At 35.1% G+C, this 23072-nt stretch overlaps 2 protein-coding genes across 2 annotated transcripts; both read right to left on the bottom strand.

The window, feature by feature from the left end:
• Window positions 1–835: 835 nt before the first annotated feature.
• LOC110719638 (ethylene-responsive transcription factor CRF2-like) lies at window positions 836–3696 on the bottom strand. Its single transcript, XM_021898614.1, has one exon. It carries the CDS (start codon window positions 2151–2153, stop codon window positions 1047–1049), a length of 1107 nt encoding a protein of 368 aa, XP_021754306.1. The 5' UTR covers window positions 2154–3696; the 3' UTR covers window positions 836–1046.
• Window positions 3697–13429: 9733 nt separating this feature from the next.
• LOC110719637 (ubiquitin-conjugating enzyme E2-17 kDa-like) lies at window positions 13430–22865 on the bottom strand. Its single transcript, XM_021898612.1, has 4 exons — window positions 22666–22865; window positions 21534–21661; window positions 15009–15113; window positions 13430–13789 (listed from the first exon to the last, which is right to left on the bottom strand). Exons 1-4 carry the CDS (start codon window positions 22733–22735, stop codon window positions 13646–13648), a joined length of 447 nt encoding a protein of 148 aa, XP_021754304.1. The 5' UTR covers window positions 22736–22865; the 3' UTR covers window positions 13430–13645.
• Between the last annotated feature and the right edge of the window lie 207 nt (window positions 22866–23072).

Raw genomic sequence — 23072 nt, 5'->3', positions numbered from 1 at the left:
GATCTTCAAGTTCGTCGTCTAAATCCATGGCGGAAGAATCCATTAAAGCCGGTAACTCGAGTAATTACCCTCAGCAACAAACCTTCTTTCAAAACACGAATACACTCCATTTGCACAAACCTAGTTCGAAAAAAACGAAAACCCCATTTAGGGATTCCAGATTTTGGGGAAACCAATTCGCAATCAAATCCGAAAAAAACGAAAACCCCATTTGCACAAACCAAGTCCCCTTCAAGATTAACCCTAACCCATGACCTAATTTAGGGATTCCAGAATTTGGGGAAACCAATTCAATCATAGTAGAAAACACACAAATTGCAATCGGAACAAGCATTAAATCATAATAACGATTCTCAATTCCATCAGAATCCTTCAAATGGAGATGAGAAAGTAGAGAAGAGAGTTGATGATGAAGAGGAGAGAGAGAGATGCGGCGGAGTTAAGGGTAATTGTGGAGAATCGACGGTGGTTGTTGCAATGGTTGGGAGGAAGAGGAGAGAGATTCCCAAGCTCCGAGAAGGATGAAACTGCCGCCGGTGAATGCCATTGAAAATAGCCCCATTGTAGTTTGATGGTTTTCTGGGAATTGGAGCTTGATATTCTGCAATGGACAATCAAGAAATGGAGATGGAAGAAAGTTGAGAGATTGGTATTTGGTGGTGGCAGCAGGTTTTTTTTTTTTTTTTCTAATTATTTTTTGTTTTTGTTTTTTTTTTGTTAATTTTTGTTATTTTTTTGGTTTTTTTTTATAATTAATTAAATAATTTAGAAAGGAACCAATCACAAGCTGCCACGTGGAATTATTAGCCTTAATGACTAACAGTGTTAACGTCCGTTAGTCATTAATGGTATGTTGTGACATTTCCCTAAAACTCAGTGATATTTGGTGTATTAGAAAATTTTGTGTGGTATATTGTGAATTACGAAAGAACTCAGTGGTATTTGGTGAAAAATCCGTTTTTTTTTTCCTCACTCATTACTGTTTACAAAACCTTCTTTTTGCCAAATTATTAGGCAAAAAAACTAATTAAGGCGAAAAAAAAAACTTAAAGAGCAACAAGTGGGTCGGACCCAAATATATCTCCAATATCTGGAAAATAATCATTAGTAGACCAACCCGATAACCCGAAATAATCGTGACGATCATCGGCACAGTCCAGAAACATCCCATACTTACAATCCTCACCGAACACCTGTCCGCCGTCGCAACCCAAAGCCGTTTGCTCAAACAAGTCGGGTACACTCGGAACCGTATTCTCAAAATCAAAGAACCCACTTGGAAACAACGAATCAACGCACGACACGTAAGGTGACGAACACGGGTTCCCCAATAACTCAACATTTTGTTGTTCCTCCTCTTTGACTACCACTACTACCTCCTCCTCCTTCGGGCTAACGGGTTCGGGTTGAAAGCGTAGAACTGAAGTCGGAGAATAAACGGATGGGCGGTGGTGGGACCCGTCGTCGTCGTCGTCAATGGAGGATGACGTGGTGGAGAGTGAAAGCTTCTTTTGCTGTTGTTGTTTTTGTTGAGGTTGTTTCTGAGTTTCCTTGTCGGAATTAGGGGTGGAGAAGTTAGTGAGCGCGTGGGGTCCACGGAGCTGAATAGCAGCGTTGTCGTAGACCATAGCAGCTTCCTCGGCGGTGTCGTAAGTGCCTAACCACAACCGTACACGGCGGAGAGGATCTCGAATCTCCGCCGCCCATTTTCCCCACGGTCTCTGTCTCACTCCTCTGAACTTCTTACCTCCATTCACATTCACATTTAAAGTATTAGTGTGTTTCACAGAAGAGGAACTTTTCCCTCTCTTCTTCGGCCTCCTCGAAACGACACCGTTTGTTCGCACCGCAACAGCAGCCTCCTCACTCTCCCTTAAAAAATCTGAAGAAAAAGAAGAAGAACAAGGCTCGATGTTAACCTCGTTAACAAACCTCTTTACGCGACGTCGTCGAGAGTCGTCGGAGTACTCCTCGTCACTAGAAGAATCAGTCGCATCTCCGTCGGTAACAGAGATTCTTACTATTTTAGGAAAAACAGAGTGATGATGATGAAATTTCTCAGACGATTTATTTCGGGGTTTTTTGTGGAGAGTTGTTTGATTCTTATGCTCAGTAAACTTAACAGGCTGGAGTATCTTCGGAGACGACTCCATGATATTCTATTTTTTCACGAACTTAGATTGATTTATTGCGTTGGTTTTCCTTTTTACATTTAATAGAAAGAAGAGGGCGTGCAAAGCGGGCGTGATATAGAGATAAAAGCGAGGAGAGAAGAAGAGAATCGTTGAGAAATGGAGGAATAAAGAAATAAGAAGAAGATGATATAAAGTAGTGGAAACTGGAAAGTAAACAACCGCTTCTATGTGAAGCTAAGCAATTCAAATGTAGAAAATCTTTGGGTAAGTAAACAATAAGCACGGAGCACAAAATCTCTGTTTTCTCTCTCTAAAAATGAGAAAGGTGTTTTTTAGAGGGAGGAGAGAGAAAAAGCTGAGTTTTTTTTTTCTTTTTACTGAGAAAGGATAGAAAATAAAAAGGGAAAAGAGAAGAAGAATATTTGGTTTCCAACTACTTTGATAGCACGAGTCACTGAAATGAAATGAAGAGATATACAGTTAAGTATAGTGTTGAGGATGAAGAAGAAAAAGGAGATAAGAGGAGGGTATGTGGGTAGGAGAGAGAAAATAACGGAATACTGTTGTATCGCTTGTAAATTTGACGAACAAGTTCATTTTACTGAATAGTAGTGCTTTTTTATAGGATCTTAAATTTTTTTTTTTTTTTTTGTTTTTATTTAACACAAAATGTTGATCAATATAAACGAGTATAAATAATATAGAGTGCTGTAAAATCATACGAGTATCATAAAATTATACATTGGGAATTTGAATTGATAAACAAGTATATACATAATACGAGTACTTTATACAACATCGTCAGGAATTTGAAATAGTATTTGTGAATAGTGTAAAGTAAAATTGATGCATAATTTTTTTTTTACTTTTTTTTTATATTTATTGGTTTTTTTTTTACACTTTTCAACGTGCTTTTGCAATTGACAATATTACATATTGAAACGATTTGAATAAAATTGTACATACGACTCTGTATATTTTTTTTTTTACATACACAGTACTTTTTATATACCACATTAATGAGAATTTACGATTTAACCTTAAAATCGTTGATGAGGATTAAACAAGTACTCGTACATCTTTCGAAAACAGAGGGAGTAAAATAGTGATGGGTACGTGTGTGTGTTAGTACTCCATAGTTGATAAATTGAAGTGGTAGTAGTGACAGGATAATGGGTTACAGAAGAGGGGAGTGGGGTTGGGTGAGATTAGTGTGCTCTCTATGCTGCTTTGCCTCTCTTACTTTTTTTATTAATGAGAGAGCAAAGTGTCTTTCTTTCCGGTGAAGCTCCGAGATATTTTGCGAGGCGCCGCATCCGATGATGGAAGGAGAGACTGGCACGTCGCATGCGTGGGTCCTATGAGACTATGTAATTCAATGGCTTCAACTATAAGCTGAGTACTTTCACATAACAGCCTAAATATTTTTCATTTCACTATTTTTGGGTGGTGAAATTTTCAGAGCTTCTCCGGGGTACGAGCTTAGGATCAATATCACGTGACCTTAACCCATTTTATATACCCACTTGTCCTTACTTTTTACTCCCTCCATATTTTATTACATGTTTTACTTTTCTTTTACGACTGTATTTTCTTATTTGCATAATTTTTTTTTAATCTTTTATAATATTTTACTAATTTCTTTATTATACTTTAATATTTTTAGATTTTCTCCCCTCTTAACTGTCATATACTTTATTCTTCTACTAACTCCACTCCCTTCATATTTTATTACTTTATATTATTTCTTCAAAAACTTCGTGCATGAAGAAATGGAACAATTAATTAACTACGAAGGTAGTATTTCGGTTTCTAATATTTTCTCCGTTTTTTAAATGTATCATTTGAAAAAAACAGAGGTTTTTAAGCATTTTCTATAGACGAGATAGATAGAGAGAAAAAAAAGGAAAAATAAAGACACAAATGATATAAAAGAGATAAAAGAAATTTATTTACTAAAAAAAAGTGATGCATCTAGTTTAAAATTTATTATTTAAAAAAAAAGATACATCTAAAAAATAGAAGAAATACTGCTCTACTATTTTATTAATTTATTTTATTTATTTATTTATTTATTTGTTTTTCTGCTCTACTATTTAAATCAAGGAATATTAGGAGTGCAAAATTTTGTTTTGACTTTTTTAAAAATTTAGTATTGAATGAATTATACTGCAACTAAATATTTTTCACTTAAAAATACCTTGTATGGAGTAGATAATACAAATAAATATTTAAAATCAGATATACATTTGTTAAATATTAGTTGTTTCAGTGTATTGACTTAACAAAAAGGATAACTCTAAGGTTTTCGTAATACTCCCTCCATTTTTAGTAAGTGATCCATTTATACTAAATACATATACTGGTACAAATCTTTGATCAATAATACTTTTAATTATCTATAGGTATAAATTATAACAATTGAAAATTAATGATGTATTCATCGAGATGATTCCAACAAATACCCACATAAGTATTCTCTTTTTTTTCTTCTTGTGTATAACCACAAACAAAAATCCTAATATTTTCAATTCAAGAAAATATGAGCATATGACACCATTATGACTAGGGGTGAGCAAACCGGGTACCCGGTCAAAATTTTAGGATCCGGACCCGGAATTGGTTGGAACCGGGTCCTAAAATTTGGAACCGGAATTGGAACCGGTACAATCGGGTCCTAAAATTTAGGAATTGAAATTGGTTCCACCGGGTACCAGTTCCGATTCTGGATACCCACTTATATATATAAGTGTTGAAATATAATACAAATCATAATATTTTTTTTGGTGTATTTTTACTTGTAGCGTTTAATATTTATATTTTTATATACATTAAGCTATTTTAATTATATTAAATATTAATTTTTTTTTTATTATTTTACTTATTAGTTACGTTCAATATATTTTTGTTTTTTTAAGGTAACCGGTATAGTAAAGCGGAGAGAAAATTCTAGAAGTTTTAGGGTTTTGTTTGATAGTGGGTTGAGAGTTTTATAAGCAATTGGGCTTAGAAATTAAAATAGGTTGTACATAACTCTTTAGTTTCTTAAAAACACAAACAATCCACATACTATATCATATATAACCGGGTACCCAGTGGGTACCGGGTCCAAAATTTTAGGATTTGGAACCGGAACCGGTTACAACCGGGTCCGAAATTTTGGACCCGGTCCCGGAACCAGTGAGACCAGTTCTGGGTCCGGACCCGGCGGGTCCTAACCGGTTCCGGGTACCCTGGATCTTTGCTCACCCCTAATTATGACCGCCGTTTTGGGTAAAAATACCCAAGGCCACGTGGCCCAATAAGATAGTGACACGTGTCACCCTTAGAGAGGTTCAAAACGAACCTCTCCTCTGCTGACACGTGGCATCCCCAATGATTGGAAAAGAGACGGTCTTTAAGGCCCAATTCCCGAGATAGCCCACAATTCCTAGGTTTACGTAACCTAGAAAAGCGGCACAAACTCCAAGACATTATAAATAGGGAGATATTCCCACCAGGAGAGGATATTCACAAACATTCATTGAAAACAGAGCAGTCATTAATTGCAGATATTTAATTCTCCAATGAGAGAATACTCCTGATACTGGAATCCGAGAAGATACTTTACTTTCCATACTTTTTACATCATCCGAACACGTTCTAACTTGATCGTCAGAGGCGGAACTCCACCCAACCGGAGTCTCCATTGTTTTGCAGGTACAGGTGTCCGGAATCCAGTCTTGGAATTGTAACTCTCCCGAGGGACACAGAAAACCCCGAAAACAACCTTTTTTTTTTTTTAAGGGTAACGATATATGTATTAAATACACTTCCTAAAATAATACTTTCTCCGTCTCATAATACAAAGCTTGTTTTTCTTTTTGGATAAATTAAAATACAATGCATGTTCATGGTGAAGTCAAGAAAGCCATTGAGTATGATGATGAAGTTCATGGTAGCAAGCAAAGGGCTCGAAAGGAAGTGTTGGTGAGGTGGAAAAAACCTAGAGTGGGTTGGGTTAAGTTAAATACTGATGGGGCGGCTAAGGGTAACCCAGGGTCAACTGGAGCTAGTGGTCTAATTAGAGGGAGTGGAGGTGAAATTTACGAGATGTTTGCGATGAATTGTGGTGTGTGTACCTGTACAAGAGCTGAACTCTTAACTGTGCAAAGGGGGGTTGCAAGTAGCGTGCAGTGGGATGGGGTCATATAAAAATTTAGATTTCTATTGACTCGGAGGTCGTAGTTCGAACGTTAGTAGAGGATATCCCCTCTAACTCACCTTATATCCATATTCTTAAAAAATACAAAGCTCTCATCTCATAAAGGAGTTGGGAGATTACAATTAGTCATTGCTATAGAAAGGCGGACCGGGCTGCGGACTGGCTAGCTAATCACGGAGTGACGTTGGATTGTAAATGGGTTCTTTTAAAGGCGGTCCTTAAGAATCTTCGTGCTATTTTATTGGAGGATTTAGGAGAAGTGGTTTGGCCGCATTTGGTTCCGAATAAGGCAGGGAATGAAGACTAAGCTACTGGGCGTATGAAGTCTTCGTTTGCTTTGCTTAGTGTTCTGTTTTTTTTTTTCTTTTGCTTTTGTTATTTTGCTTTTTGATTTGTTTCTTTAGTTTTTTTTTGTGTGCTTATTTTCTTGGGGCTTTGCCCCTCTCTTTCACCACCAAAAAAAAAAAAATGCCTGTTTCGATTTAAAGGTCACTTTTTGACATTATTACCATCTTTTTGACGAGTTGCTATATTTTTTCTTTTTCTTTTTGTACTTTTGACATCAGTTTTCAACACTTTATCTCTCTAACTCTTCCATTATTTCCCAACCACTTTTTCTTTCTCTCTCTAACCCCACTTGCACATATGTACTTCTAATCATTAGTTTTAAGGAATTTACAATTTTCTTAATTTCCGTGAAAAAATTCAAATAGGCTTTGGACTGTGAGACGAAGGAAGTATAAATTTAGCAATTTATTATGACAAAAACACGCGTAGATCTGTGTAATTAATGTTAATTTGCTCAAATTCTTTACTACTTTAGTATTTATGCATTGAGCTAAGCATGTTTTTAGAAAATATAAGCATCAATTACACTGATCTACGTGCGTTTTTGTTATAAATTCTTAATTTTGAACATTTTTAGGAAATGCATTCAATGCTTATTAGCATATTTTATATTGAAAATTTCTATTTTATAAATTATTTTTGTATAATTATAGCACAATAATTTTTTTTTGTAGAAACAAAACTAGATATAGTTCCTTATTTCATCGACAAAATGTCCACAATTACGTACGGAATAACGGGAAAACCTCCCTATGAGAGTAGCAGCATGGTTTTGCCATACCTGTTCAGCACCAAAAGGAACTAGCCTAATACGATGATGGGCTACATAATTGCTCTCTCTCATTCGTGAGACCAACTAAAAAACTTGAAAAACTTATACAACTACATAATATCACCTAAGAGGGCTAAGACAATATATATCCAAATCAGAGAGGAAAATGGTAACCTTTGAGAGACCAGTAACAAGAGCTTCAAGTACTAAGGCTTTGTTCTTTTGAGGTTCTGGGCAGGTAGAGCAGATTTCAGCAGAGAAGAACAGAGCAGATTTCAGCATAGTAGAACAGAGTAGAGCAGCTCAAAAGAACAGTGCTTAAGTGTCAAGTGTGATTAGGTTTATAAAAGTACTTGATATTTTACTAAGTAGTCCAATAACCAATGCTTTAGAACATATGGATTAGCTAAAATTTGGTGGCTGATTACTTGGACTCTGTCCCAAACTAACAATACATTGCATAGAAACATTAATAACGGAACAGCCAAGAAAGTACTATCATTATAATCTACACAAAACTTGGTAACATTATATTTTTTGGTTAGAATAATTAATTAATTACTCATCAACAGGATTAATTTGAACTAATTAATTACTTTAATTTTGACGGGAACTTGAACTAATTATTAATCAACGTACAAACTAGGAGTACGAGAATTTATTTATGACTTTCCAAATCACGAAATTTCTACCCACTTGCTAGCTTTGCTAGTACTTGTACCATCAATGTAGTAAATCAATTAACAGTAGTGGCTTGGCTTAAATGATTCATGACTAAGTCAATGAAGCATCAACTCCTAGGTCTTCTCCCCTCTTTGAGCCACAAATTACAAGAAGAGAACATATGACCACTTCGATGAGAAAATTACTCCTTGATATATGCATCGGCTAAATTATCTATTTATGATAAAAGTCGGTGATAGTGAAATTCGACTCAACACGATGGAGTAACGATATCTCTTTATTGTCTATTAGTGGTGGATTTATTTTTAGTGAGTACGTGTATTGTTTGGATTTAATTTATTGATAATTTAACTTACAATAACATTCTCCAACTTTAAGGTTGTTTTCAAACTTTTCTATAATAATTGTGGTTGATAAGAATATATTGATCATTTTAATGGTGTTTAAAGAGGCATAAGGAGTAATGATGTAAACATAATTCGATTTCAAATTAATACACTGTAGTTGATATCATTCACGAGCAATGAATCCCTTTGTTGATTAAGCACCACCTTTCTCGTCTTTTCACCATCATTAATGGTTAATGCAAGACCCCAAGTTCCAGGGCAAAAAACCGTCACCACCCCATGACTTGTGCTTGTTTATACTTTGAAGTTGTTTCAATATGTAACCAAAACAATGATCATGTAAGAAATAGTTAGAAAAACTTATCAAAAATACAACATTACTATGTTCTTAACTAAGTTCTAGCAATAATATACTTCGTAATAAGTTTAGCAAAATTAAGTTAAGTTCGCGGATATTGAATCGAAGAGAAAAATGCCTAGAGAGTATATATGTCATAATCCCATAAATCTAAAATCTTTATGAGTAATTGACGAATGAATGGCGGTCTTCAATAATAAAGTCTATACTAAAATATTGAACGTGCCATGCACAAATTGAGCACTTTCAGGCCACTCTGAGCTAATCACTTATCAAGCAGCTAATTTGATATTTGAAGATACTGGAAATAACACTGTAAATTAAGCTGATGATTAAACTTGATTGCCTTAAGTTCTGAACAAATTAGGTTTTGTAAACATATTTAATTATTTTCCCCTTAATTTAGGATTAGTTAATACTTGTATAATTGAAACCCATGACTAGTAGTACTCTCCAGGTGTATTACTATTTAATTTAGCTGTTGAGGTTCGCCGCTTCAACATTAGAAGAGCTTATAAGACTGATTACAAAATGAATTATATCGTTAATGACTTAATGCATGTTTAGTTAAATGCCTTGCTATTATGTCCCCTTTTTTCTTTTGGGTTTTGATTTTTAGGTTAATTAGCCAAGATTAGAGTTATGTTCATAATGAGTGCAGTTTGTAATTTGTATTGTTTTTATTGTAGACAGTGCTAGATCTTGAACAAATTGTCCCCGAGTCAAATTAAGAGTGATATAGTATGAGTTAATACTTTTGTCTCAAATTAAAGGGGCCCAAAATTAAGAAGAACAATTATAATTTAGGCTTTTGGGGGGCTTGGCCCCCTGTTAGCCATAGAGAAAATCCGCCTCTAATTGTAGGTATTGTATAATATTAGAGTTATGTTTAGTTATGTTTTTTTAGTTTAGTGGTCACAGTGGACATTAGTTATCATACTAGTTGCTAGGGGTTACTTGTTACAAAGTCGACGTCTTAGGGCATAACCAATGACACAAATTATAGACCTAACTAAGCCTTTTCATGTATGTATTTAACTTATACTCTGTAATCTCATCATTCAATGAGTCGCTCCTACTACGAGTGTTGATGTGTTGTATCAATTTCACAGTTATCTCGAGCTTGGAGTAGGCACAAGTCGGGCCACCCTACTATATGCCCAACTTTAGCCATTAGGATCGTTAAGTCAACTCTCAAATTAGTTCTATTAATGTATGTGTTTGACACAACTAGCTGTTTTCAGGCAACATTTTCAAGGCTCAACTTTAACCGCTACAATTTGCCAAACACAATGGTTTGATCACCAAAAGTTATTGTCAAACACACTCTAATCAGGTACGTCCCATATGAAATTATAGAAGAATCCATAACCCTTGAACAAATACTTTTACAAGTACTTTCCATACTCTATAATACTCCATAGATTACATTAAACACTCTACGAGATTCTCCAAATCTCAACAGGTAATAAAAAAAATATAACTATCCTACACAACTCAACTCCCCTCTCTAGGATACTAGGATAGACATGTTACAGTGAAACAGAGCAACTAAAGTAAAACCCAAATTTAGTAAAGCAAATAGACTTCACCAAAAGATTAGATTGTGTCTTTATTTTTTTTTTGTGCGCCTTTTACGGTCTAACCACAAACACAAACCTCCCCACGTGAAATAGATTCTTTGATACCAATACGTAGTATATTTTAACAATTGGTACTAAAATAGCATTTCCACAACTTTAGCACTTTCTATAATTAACACTTTGTAGTTTAATCGAGGGTGATAAGATAACTAAAAATGACGCCACGTATAATAAGTCTCCACACTTCACTCTACATTTCTCTACTTAATTCTCTAATTTCTTTTACTAATTCTTCAACATGATTTGTCATTTTATTTCATTATCTGTAATTATATTGTAGTAGTAGGTTGATTTTGGGTGTAACAGATGATTAATCGGTGCCAAATTTGCGAGAATCAAAGCATTTTTAATATTCTAATTCATCATGGAATTCAATGCATGGTTTCTTTTATTATCTCTTCTGCAAACTGAAAAGTGTATGATTCGTATGAAATAGAGACATTTATCAAAGGCACCTAGATAAATAAAATAAAAAAAGGTTTTACCTTTGCAAATTTTTGCACATTGTTTGTGGAAAAAATATCTTTGGGTCTGAATCAAGTCATCAAATTTAAAAAAACAAGTTTGTAGTCCATCTTAATTTTAGTTTTTAGTGGAATTCAATGATTATTCATTTGCATTTGTTGTTTATTCAAGTTCGGAACAAGATCTTAGGTTACGTTTACATCCTACTTTGTTAATGTTTATTCGCAAATCAGGTCTATATAACAATCAATACCAATATTTGGATTTGAAGTACATTCCAAAACTAACCTTTTAGAACCTTTTGTGATTGTGCATTAGTATTACATGAAGTATATTCTTCTCCAATTGAATTAGGTCAACTTTTCAAACGAGGTTAAACCTATACATAGCACATATCAAGTAACTAAAGAAGATCCCTAAACATAGTATATTTCCTATTGAAGATTGTAAAAAAAAAAAAAACAAAAAAAAAAAAAAAAAAGAAAGAAAGAAAGAAAACCCAATAATTACATTATGATGGGAAGAACATAGTGTTAATATTATAACTACCGGTGAAAAATTGCTAAATTAGAAAGGCACTAAGGAAGTAAAGTTACTCCAAAGTGAAGACAATGTAAAAATTCCATTGACCTACATCATAATTCTTGTATTTCTATTCCTGTTTAAAGTTGCTCTAGTGGTTTATCACATTGGGCTTGATTCAATTTGTTCAACTTTAACATTAATTGATTTAATTCATAAGGAAAAAAGAGTCTATATTTAAAGTGTTTTTTCAGATGTTTCTAAAAGCACTTTTTGCATTTAGCTAGATCTTTAGCTCTCTCTCCCTTTTTAATCCCATTAAAATAAAATAGAAAAATTAAACAGTATACTAAAGCGACCTAAACATGCAATGCTTTAATTTAAAGCACCCTAGTTAATAAGTCTGTCTTTGAGCACACAGTTATTCAATAAAAAAAAACGTGTGTTGTTAACTTTTCATGTGTAAAATATGAGATTAATAATATTGGATGTACAAGTTAGGCCGATTCCTAAAGTAATAGGGTAAGAAAAATTTACAAAACTGTTATCAATCAATCCATAAATCAAGCCTTAATCCCATAAGTGGGGTTGGCTGCATGAACCAAAATCAAACTTATGTCAAAAATCAGCTCATAACATTTGCCGTGTGAATACTAACTAGCTAAAGTTTTAAAGATAGTATTCAACTCTTGAGATCAAACTCCGTTTGAATCTTACTCTTGAGGGCATCAAAGCTCCCTCTACACCAAAGAAACAAATAAGGATTGTGTATTACCTTACTTCAAAAATGCCAAATGGTATGGGGAACTTACCTAGCCCAAGTCCATTTAATTACCAATATACCATCCGAAAAAACAAAGGTTGAATGTTTTTCACTCCAAACAATAGCAGACCAGGAAGGACTTCATTAAACGGCCCTGAGGAAGACGCGTGCTAAGCAAGCCTCTACTGACGAACCATTTCAATAGTACGGGTGCTGCCGTGCCACAAGGCACGACCATGGAACCGCCACTCAAGCCAGAGGTCTTTTCGATAGAATTTGTCATTAACTGAATCAATACTTCGGCAGGACTCAGACTCCTACCGCGGGACGTAGCTTCACAACACCCAAACCCTGTAAATTTCAGACCGACTAAATTCTCGGTATAGTTGTTGCTAAGAGGCATTACATATCTTAGACTGACAGTAGAAACTCCAGAATGTTGATCATGTTTCAGATCTATAAACAGTTTCATTTCATTTGACAAATTTCCTTCTTATCGCCCATAACTATTTGCCATGCCTCAATTATAAAAGAACGCATTACACCAAAAAAATCTCCTCATTTAATTAATATTAATATACTCAGAATTAAATCCTCAGGCTCTCCTTAGTCCCAAGAATTTGGCCAACTTTCCAAGCAGCAACAAGCCAGTGACTGAGACAGCTACGTGTCAGTGTCACATGTACCAGGAGAAACTGCCTTGGTCGTGGAAGCCATGGACACAGTTGACTATAGTTGTTAAGTTGCAGCTATAATAATGTTTTATTAATATGTTGGGTGGACCAAACCTTAAATGATCACCAACATATAGTATCTTAATTTAATATAGTGCCTATCAAAGTGTTTATTTCTGAGTTTCAATAAAACCTAAGAGAGATATGGAGCAATGGAATATCACCATGGGGCGCACGTCGTATGCCTCCCACTAGTACAGCATCTTCAGGTGCAGAGGAAACTCGGTTTACACACGCTAGTAAACGCCTAGAGAGGAAAAATGGCAACTTGCCACTTGATGTATAATGATAATATCATCCAACTCAACTGCTAGTCTCACGGGCATATATTAATACTGTAGGAATGTAGCATAAGAGAAAGAAGCTCTTTACCTTGTTGTATAAAGGCACCACTTCGCATGAGCCCTGCAGAGAATTTCTTGCACATGATAATTAAGAAATGCATTGCATCGTATTGGACCAAACCATCCAAAGATTGGAGGTAAGAATGATTTATTCAGTGGCACTGAATACCAAATCATGCATAAACATTTAATACTGATAACGGATAGATTGTGCATAAAACCAAAAGCGGCTGCAGAGGTTCCAACAAGCACAGAGTGCTGAGTTTCATTCTTCTTAATAAAGTACACACAGATTAAAAGTTTCACATCATCACACTTATCTAATGCTAACCCATAGCGTACTTCTGTGTCCAGCTCCTGGCAGTGGTCTCATACTTGACCTTGTCTGTCTTGTACATATGAGCAATCTCGGGGACTAAAGGATCATCAGGATTTGGGTCGGTCAACAGAGAGCAAATTGAGAGCAACACCTACACACATACACCTCATTAATCATTAGCCAATTATTTATCAAAAAATTAGAGCCAAATGACTAAAATTATTGTGCTAAAACAATTGTACACTTATTCTAAAATTTACAAAGGCCAATAAAAGATATTAGCTTTATTTGGGGTAGAATTAAGTACCTCCATGATGCAATGAGATGCACCTGAATCCACTCAATAGGACAATGATGACTCAAGCGAAGCAAGTTAGTGCACTAAGATACCATACAAAAATTTATGTTGCTCAGCTCGATAAGTCTCATTATTTGCAATTCTTAATGCACTATCTTTTTTTTATGATTTACCATATTTGCAGATTGCAGCCATTTCAGATTCTACAATAAACCACTTTCAAACTTCTTTTTCAGCAGTTTCTAACTAGAATAAATCAGTCACTCTTACATTAGTTGAAGTAAACCGCCTTTAGAGTAAACTTTACACAGGTAGTAACTCTTACTGGTAGTTGGAGTGGCCTTACAGTAAACTTTTACTTGCTAGACATTGTTCTAGTTACAATTTCTGCCCATGACAAGCTCAGAAGTCGCAACTATTTAGAATGCCACTTCTTAAAGTGGAGAACATTTGTTCCATTTTGTTACATTTTAGATTTCTTACACTAATAATTGATATGATCATGTTAACCAAAGTTTCTCCTGGTGCATTCTAATGTGCTTATGGTCACTAAAACTATGCATCCAGCGTCCATGTTCAACTGCGCAGATCAGCTACATCTCTGGACTCATATTAGGACAAATTCAAGTAATTTCTACAAAAAATAGGTTAAATACTTCTCTTTTTGTCCAATGAAAAAAAGGTACCTATGAAAGTTAATAATCATAAATTAAGATGGAATCTACAGACATTATTAAGGATCAAGGACAAAAACATTGACCTATAAAGTCAAGGTAGTTCTCAGCATTTCAACAATAAACAGTCACCAGCTGGCAAACTTTACACATGTATTCAGTGTAAGAACACTGGACCACTCAACTTGGTAGACATAATTATCAGTCTAGAATCCTATTAGCTATAGGTCAAGGATCACATCTCTATTTATTTTAACCTTCGAAATTTATCCAGAATTATTACATGGCTTTATTAAGATAATGCTGACTAACAAAATCATTGTCAAGACCTTTATAAAAACACAATGCTCCAGAAACAAGACAATATATTTAAATGAAATAGTGTCACAAATAAGCACCTTGGAAATGGTTAGAGCAGGGCTCCATTGCTCCTTCAAGATATCAAGACAGATACTGCCGTTGCTGTTGATATTAGGATGGAATACTTTAGTTTTGAATGCTACCTGTTCAAAATAATGTGAACAAGAATTTTAGAGCAAGAAAACTGTGTGAATGGAGGAAAAAGCCAATCCTTGACTTCTATATATCAACCAGCTTTAAGCAGATCAACAAAAATGCCATCATAAAAAAATTTGGTACTGTATAAATTACTAAACCAATATAATATGTTTTCCAAGTTTCAACCAAAGACCTTTGGCATAAATTAAAAGATAAATCAATGGAGATTCAAGCAGAAAGGGTCACAAAGCAAGGTATAGAGCAACACAGCTTATAAGACAGTCATTAGCCATATGAGATTATAAGGCCAACCTAGAAGAGATCACAGAGGTATGCCAACAACTTGTCATTTTTAAGAATTGGGAAGTAGTCAGAAATTGTGAAGGTTATCCTTAACTTTCACGTGACACTTTTGATTTAAGATAATGAAAAAGTATCCTCAACTTACATTAGACACTTTTGAGCTTAAATGGCTCAATGGAATGAATTGTCACTCATTTATAGAGTGACAACTTAAAAGGCTGATGCAAGCATTCGAGGGCTTGAGCTGAAGCAAAGGGCCCAGATTGCAGGCTGCACAACCTTAGGAATGTGCCACAAAATGGCTGTGCAGTCCTGCAAGCATGTAAGATTTTTGTAGCAAAAGTGGTTTAACTCAAGCTAGGAGATCTAAATAGTGCAAACACGTTGCTATGCAGCAGCTCCCATTTCATGACCGTAGTTTCCTGCCAAACAGTTTAGTGATACAGGAAGCTCTTCTTAAAATAAAAGCGACCTGGTATTTCCCCTTTCATTAATAATGGCTTGCTATATGCTTCCTCCGTTTACTTTAAATTGCATCAGTTGTCATTTAAAACTTGCCAACACGTATCTTAGGACAGTATTATCATCAATTGTGTCATGCGGTAAAATTAAAATAATATGATATTTTGAAACTATCCTATATTATAAGCCTAAATCAAGACGAGTCTAACAAAAACAAACATGCTAAATCACAAAAGATAGTCAAAGGAGAGTGTATATAGTGTAAAAGTCCAAATTAAAATAAAATCATACACACACACACAAAAAAAAAAAAAAAAAATGAAGTATATTCTACTGCTTGACAAGAAATTATCAGGCATAAGTGCATAAGAGCAATTTAAAATTTCACTTATCCAAATTTCCACAAAAATTGCAGATCTAATGATAAGCCTCCATCTCCTAATACTGGTAGAAGTATTCTGGGACCACCTATGGATTCAGTTGCAAAACTACCCTGGTGGATCAAATGACTTATTACCTGATTGGCCTAGAGATAAATCCAAGGAAGACATAACAGCTGCTCCCTAAGAGGCTAAGACACCAACTTCCAGATACCAAGAAATTTCCAAGTCTAAAAAAAAAAAAAAATCCCTTGGTACAGTGGGCCACCTCTATAAAACTACTGCAAGTTTCGCTCATATAAGATTTTGCCAACAAAGCTAAATATCAATAAATCATGATCCTTTCGCTTTTGTTGATTGGGCAGCACAGTAGATCAGGTACTGAGTCAAAGAGTCCATTTTTTTTAGACGAAATAATTCACTTTTGCTAAGAGTTATTGCCAGGAGCTTAGAGAGAAATTCAGTAAGAAAAAAAAAAAATCACCCACTACTTCAGTGAACTGAAATCAACTAATAATTGCATGATGTCCCATCTTCCCCAGGAAAAAGATACTGATACATTAATTTGAAACAACCAGCTTCTAGTATCGCAACAGTCCAACAACTCAGCCCATAGCACAGAGCTTGCTTCAAAACCCACATTTATTACTTGTACAACACATTGGCATGCAACAGAACTGGATGACCCCAAACTCCGACACCTGCTCTAGCTGGCTTTGTTGTTCAGTCGCATTCAATTCCAAGAGGTAATCATTGCTATCACCTTCCTAAAACCGAATAATCTCTTAAATTTCCATTATCTTAAGATAAGATGATATACTCATAAAATAGTTGATTAGTGAACTCTAGGACCTATCACCTCAAGCTAATCATACTTCGTGATGAAAAGCATCATTCAGCCTCTTATATCCTTCACCATGACCTCTTTGTAGGATTAGATAAACAAGGAAAAGATATACAGATTAATAAGATACTAGAGCTAGCAGGTGACATACTCATAGTGAAGATGATGAGACAGAGAGAAACGAAGCCAAAACTTATGCGATGACTTTATATTCTTCTAATGACCCATATTTTTGGAAGAATGCTGCCATCAGGACAAGGTAAATTGTTCTAATAAAAATCTTTCTTAGACATAGTTAAAGTCCCTATTAATGTAAATCATCTGTTCTCAAACTCTATCCCACACTTTATCCTTTTAGGAAGCCAACTTGGATTGACAAAGCTCATTTGACTATGCTGAGACTGAGAGATATCATGTTCCTCTTCAATTTAAAGCTTCGTCTCCAAAAAATAAGGAGTTACATAATTATGGATGTAGGTCATAAGTCATAAGTTCCTATGTTGCTTTGTATACATTAAGGATGCCATAATATGAGGGAGAATTAAATTCTTTATACAATCTCTAATAATAGAAAGCTGGTTAGAATTGTTCATGTTAAACAAATCCACCAAAAATTCATCACAAGTCTAATCAAGGACACAGCCCCACACTTTCCACCTTTGAGATATATTAATCTTATCAAGCTTTTGGGTGAGTTTATGGATGTGACACCCAATGATTTGTCAACAATAAGAGATCTGCCGGACTTGTCTCAACCCCGAGGATGTCATTTGCCTTATCATATAAGGAAGCATAAATGATTCAATAGGCAAGTTAAGTTGAAGGACTCCTACATCTTAGGAGAAAATCTTATTTCTTATATTGTTATGCCTACAAAGAAAGGTTCCTTAAAGATGAAGGCTCCTGGAGATATTTCACTGTGAGATGGTTCTTGGACCAAATATGTAAATTAACAAGTTATCATCTAAGTTGCTCCCCATAATTGATCTTAGGAATCACCAATTAAAGATAAACCAAATGACAAAAAAAGGTCTTAAATCAAAATTCAATAGCCCAGGCATAATTTTGATGAAAAAGCACAATACACCAAAACTTAAGATTTAGAAAGAACAAAATTGCCAAAGAACTAGAAAACGTGTTTGCCACAAGGAGCTCACTATTAAACATGATTTTAACAAGACTTTCCACTTCAATAAAATATTGCCAGCAAGTCAGCAACAAATCTCTAATAGCTTGGGTCTTCTGCAGCTTTTCTAATCTAGTATCACTTAAAAGTTAACATATTTCTTTTAATTGCACCAGCTTAAGATGGCAACCTACTATTTACACAACAAACACCAATCACTTCCGAGTTTCAACTTTGTATAATTTAAATATCTTTCAACGAGAACTCCTGAAACTTTCTGCACAATGAAATACTGCATGAATAAAGCCGCTAGAGGTGGGCATCGTGCCATGTCGGGCCACAGCGGGCCGTGCCTGGTGGTGGCTCGTGCCGTGTCGTGCCGACCAGGTCACAGGCCGGGCCGGGCCACGTTCTGGCACATCCTAGCCCACGGCACGGCACAGCCCACGTGCCTGCCGTGCTGGGCAGCGGGCCGCCACTTTAATATTTTTTTTATTTTTTTATTTAAAGAATTGATATATATATATGCCTGCGGGCCGTGCTTGTGGGCTAGCACACGGGCCATAACGTCGTGCCGTGCCCATGCCAATTTCCAAAAAACTTGTTCACAGCACGGCCCACGCGTGGGTCACCGTGCCCGTGCCGGCACGGCCCATGCCCACCTCTAAAAGCCTCGTTGACTTATATATTCACAATCACCAACTATCCCCATATCAAAAAGAAAACCCCTCAAAACATCCAGCACCATTAGTTTCAACTTCGGATTTAAACATCTTTGATAAAAAAAATTGTTTTTTTCTTCAAAAAAAATAATACTATTGAAACGTTTTGCAAAATGAACTTTGTGTAAAATAAAAAGTCATGTAAATCATTATACCCTAGTTAAACATCACCAATCACCAAAATCCCTTATATTAACAAGCTTACACCTTGTCCACTAACAAGCAAACACCTCAACCATCTTAAAATACCTTATGCTCAACAGCTACATCCAAAACAAGACCGTCAAAAGGCCATAATCAAATGACAAAACATGTAAATTCACTTCAGTCCTAGCATCATACAGTAAAATTGTGATTTAGCTGTGTACAAAAATCAATTACATACCACCCACAGAAAACACCTCAACCCATCTTAAAATACCTTATACTCAACAGCTACATCCAAAACAAGACTGTCCAAAAGGCCATAATTAGCTGACAAAACATGTAAATTCACTTCAGTCCTAGCATCATACAGTAAAATTGTGATTTAGTTGTGTACAAAAGTCAATACATACCACCCACAATAGCACTTGCATATCTTAATCTCCTATACCTTTAAGAAAATTGGCTTATGACAGGACACTTTGCTTTTTAACCAAAGGCAAATCTCAAATCCTTTTCTTCTTCATCACATTAAGTTCCTCCAAACTCTTCTAACACCTTTGAAATATAAACTTCATATAAATCATATCAACACTAAGACATAAGGATCTAAAAGACAATTTAATAATCCCACTACCAAAATTCTACCTCAATCACCCTTCGAATTGCTTATTCTCTTTTAACAAACCTTGTTAAATATAAACTCCATAATAATCATATACTGCTCTGGAAAAAATGACTCAACTAACCTAATGTTAAGTTCCAGCGTATATGATAAGCACTGCTCTAAACTACCCTACAATCCATCAAAAGTTAGTCTGCTAATTTCACTTTTTTTTTTCAACTTTGATTCCTCATACAGTCACTTAATGTGGGTCAAATTTCAAAACAACATTAATAAACTAAAGTTCATCCAAAATTATTCCTTTCCTCCCAATAACTTTATTGTTTATAGTATCCCAAACAGTATCATCTCTCTTAAACCAAACAACCAGATGTGCTCTTGACTCAAATAATTCAATCCACCAATTTAAATAACTAAGGTTTGTTTAGCCTTCAATTTCAAATATTCATATAGATCTCTAGGGCACATAACATCAAACATTGCTAGTAAATGCTTAAACCACAAAAACCATGACATCACCAAAGATAAAATTTGAACTTCACGTAAGTGATCATGACATAGCCAACGTGATGTTATATATACAAAATATAACTTCAATGAAAAAAAGATGTATATAAAACAGCACTCCTATAAAGATAAACTCAGAGATCACTCGAAACCTCACATGATGACGTGAGAATAGCGATACAGATATTGTTTGAGTGCATTCAATTGTTTGCGAATGCCCAAGCTGTGGCACTAATATACTTCAAATCTTCCATATTTATATGCAACGAACTCTATACAACATTGTCAGGTAGAAGCAAGGCATAAGACAGCCAAAATCCGAAATACCCTACTAATTTCCTCCAATTAATAAACCCATGGATGGCCAAGTGTCCATAATATATCGAAAGAATTATCTTCCCCTAATTCCTTCCAGACCCGACACAACTAACATTTGAATGCCTCAAAATAGTTGACAAAACCCACTCCAAAGCATAAATGTGCAATCCCAAACAAATTATACACAAGATCATAGCCATCTTGTCACGTAAAAAATAGCACTTCTTAATCACCATATATGTGATTAGTTACTAGTGTTGAACCTTTCGCATAACCTTAACATGAAAAATTCCAACCTATTACGATCTTTGATATACATTTACAGTTAGATGCATAAAAAGGTAATGAGGGGTTACTATTTCTTTTACAAGGAGCTACAAAACAAAAACAAAACAACAACAACAAAAAAAAAAAAAACCAAAAAAAAAAAAGGAACAAGCAGAAGACTTTTTAGGGGTTTACTAGGCTTGAAGTGTAAACCATAGGTATAAAGTGACAGATGACCAACTTTAATAAAAGTGGCCGTAAAACATACTGTGATATAATAAAAGCTTATCTTACAAAAGCCTTTGTGTGGATTAAAAATGAAAAATCCAGATTTTAGGGAGCCATCAAGTCACCAGAGAGTAGTTAAAAAAACAAATTAAAATAGCTGTGAGATACATAGGCAACTTCACACACAGCAAATGAACTATTATAAGCAAAGTTGCCAAAACAATGAATGTAAGTTAAATCAGATTTTTGCACATCTTAAAAGGCTGAATGCCACCTAAAGTCTTAAACCAAGGCCATGCACAAATTGTCCACAAAATATAATCTTGGACTGAAGGTTTCCAATATCATAACTTTCCTGGGAAACAGACAAAGACAATATGGTACCAAGACCAAGACTACCAACTCAAAGCTTTTTTCTTAAATCATATAGTATCAACATTATTAACAGGTTACCTCATAGTCACAACAGAGGTTATCCTGGGATGAGAAAGAATCAAACCTTTGGTGGTTTAAATGGATAATCTGGAGGGAAATGAATGTTCACAAGGAACACCCCTCCAGCATATGGACTATCACCTGGGCCCATAATTGTTGCTTGCCAATGGAACATGTCTTCACCAACTGGGCCTACATACAAACAGCAACAAAAGATTAGAAGTTACTTAGCAAATGAACCTAAAATAAGCAATATACTTATGAGTACAACACAAGAGCAAAAAGCTTCAAAGTCAGATAGCTCCACTGGCAACCAAAAGATGTTGATTTAATAACCTCCAGCTGACAATGGCATGAAGTGCATTGACAGAGGGCAAAGAAAGAAGTATAAAAACTTCTTCTTCTGTAAAGCTCTTCAAGCTGCAAATCTTTCATATCTAACAATGTAAAATTGAAACATATTGTGTGGAACTAAGGAAACTGATAGAGGGCAACATAAAAAAGCCCCCTATTTTATAATGTACAATACGGAAAACACATAAGCTTTCCCTGTGTAAGGTTATAAAAAAATTAAAATACAAGGCAGCATAAAATCCACACATGGCAGTGAAATCACGGAAGATTGATACTTACGTATTTTATCCCCAAAACCAGCCTAAACATTTCATTAATTGGATCACTTAAACTATACAATCGAAAAACCAACACTAGATGAACTTTACCGCCCTGGAATACATACGATAACCACAAGACCAGCCTAAACATTTCACTAATTGGATCACGTAAACTATACAACCAAAAAACCAACATTAGATTACCTAAATGATCCATTCATGAGTTTCACAAGGCAGAATCAAGTAATCAACCACAATCAAACAAGATTGTTACTAATTCAAACGACCAATATAAGCTACAATTGCATGCAAATCACATCACACAGTGATAATCAACGAACTTCGATGAAAAATCCAATTAATCAACAAAAAAGTGAACAAATTTCAGTTACCAATGCATATAAAACAGAAATCACCGCAACAAAATTCAAATTCATAACTCGATAAACACGAAATCATCAATTCAACTAATCTCCCTTCGAATTCACAACAAATTCAACAGAAAAATAACAAAGTCGAGAAATTAAGAAACTAAAAAAAACCGAAAAATTATAAAAATCGAGGAAGAAATAGAAGGATTACCAGCACTGCAAGAAGTAGGAGGATCTTTCTGAAGATCCTTCAATTCCTTGAGGATTCGCTTCGACGCCATGAAAAAATCCTAGGAGCTTCGCAAAACCCTAGAATTGGAGAGACCAAAATCGTCGAACACAGAAGAGAGAGTTAGCGTAAGGAAGGGTAGGAGAGAGAAAAAGGTGAGAAAGGTGAGGGGGTATTTAAATAAGAATACGGAGGAAATACGTAGTTATACCTGAGATCAAATTCCTGCCAAAGGAAAGTATTAAACGAGGGTTTTGCGTATGACAAATGGTTAGTCGATTAGTTATATGTTGGAAAAGGAAAAAGGCTTTCTTCGAGGCTCATGGACCGGTCATTTCACCTTCTTGTTTTGTGTTACCCGTGGTGAATAACAGCTCGTCTTGCGTGCA

The sequence above is a fragment of the Chenopodium quinoa genome, unplaced genomic scaffold (genome assembly GCF_001683475.1).
Source record: "Chenopodium quinoa cultivar QQ74 unplaced genomic scaffold, ASM168347v1, whole genome shotgun sequence".
In the NCBI taxonomy this organism is placed as follows: Eukaryota; Viridiplantae; Streptophyta; class Magnoliopsida; order Caryophyllales; family Amaranthaceae; genus Chenopodium; species Chenopodium quinoa.
This window is presented reverse-complemented; position numbering and strand designations above follow the sequence as displayed.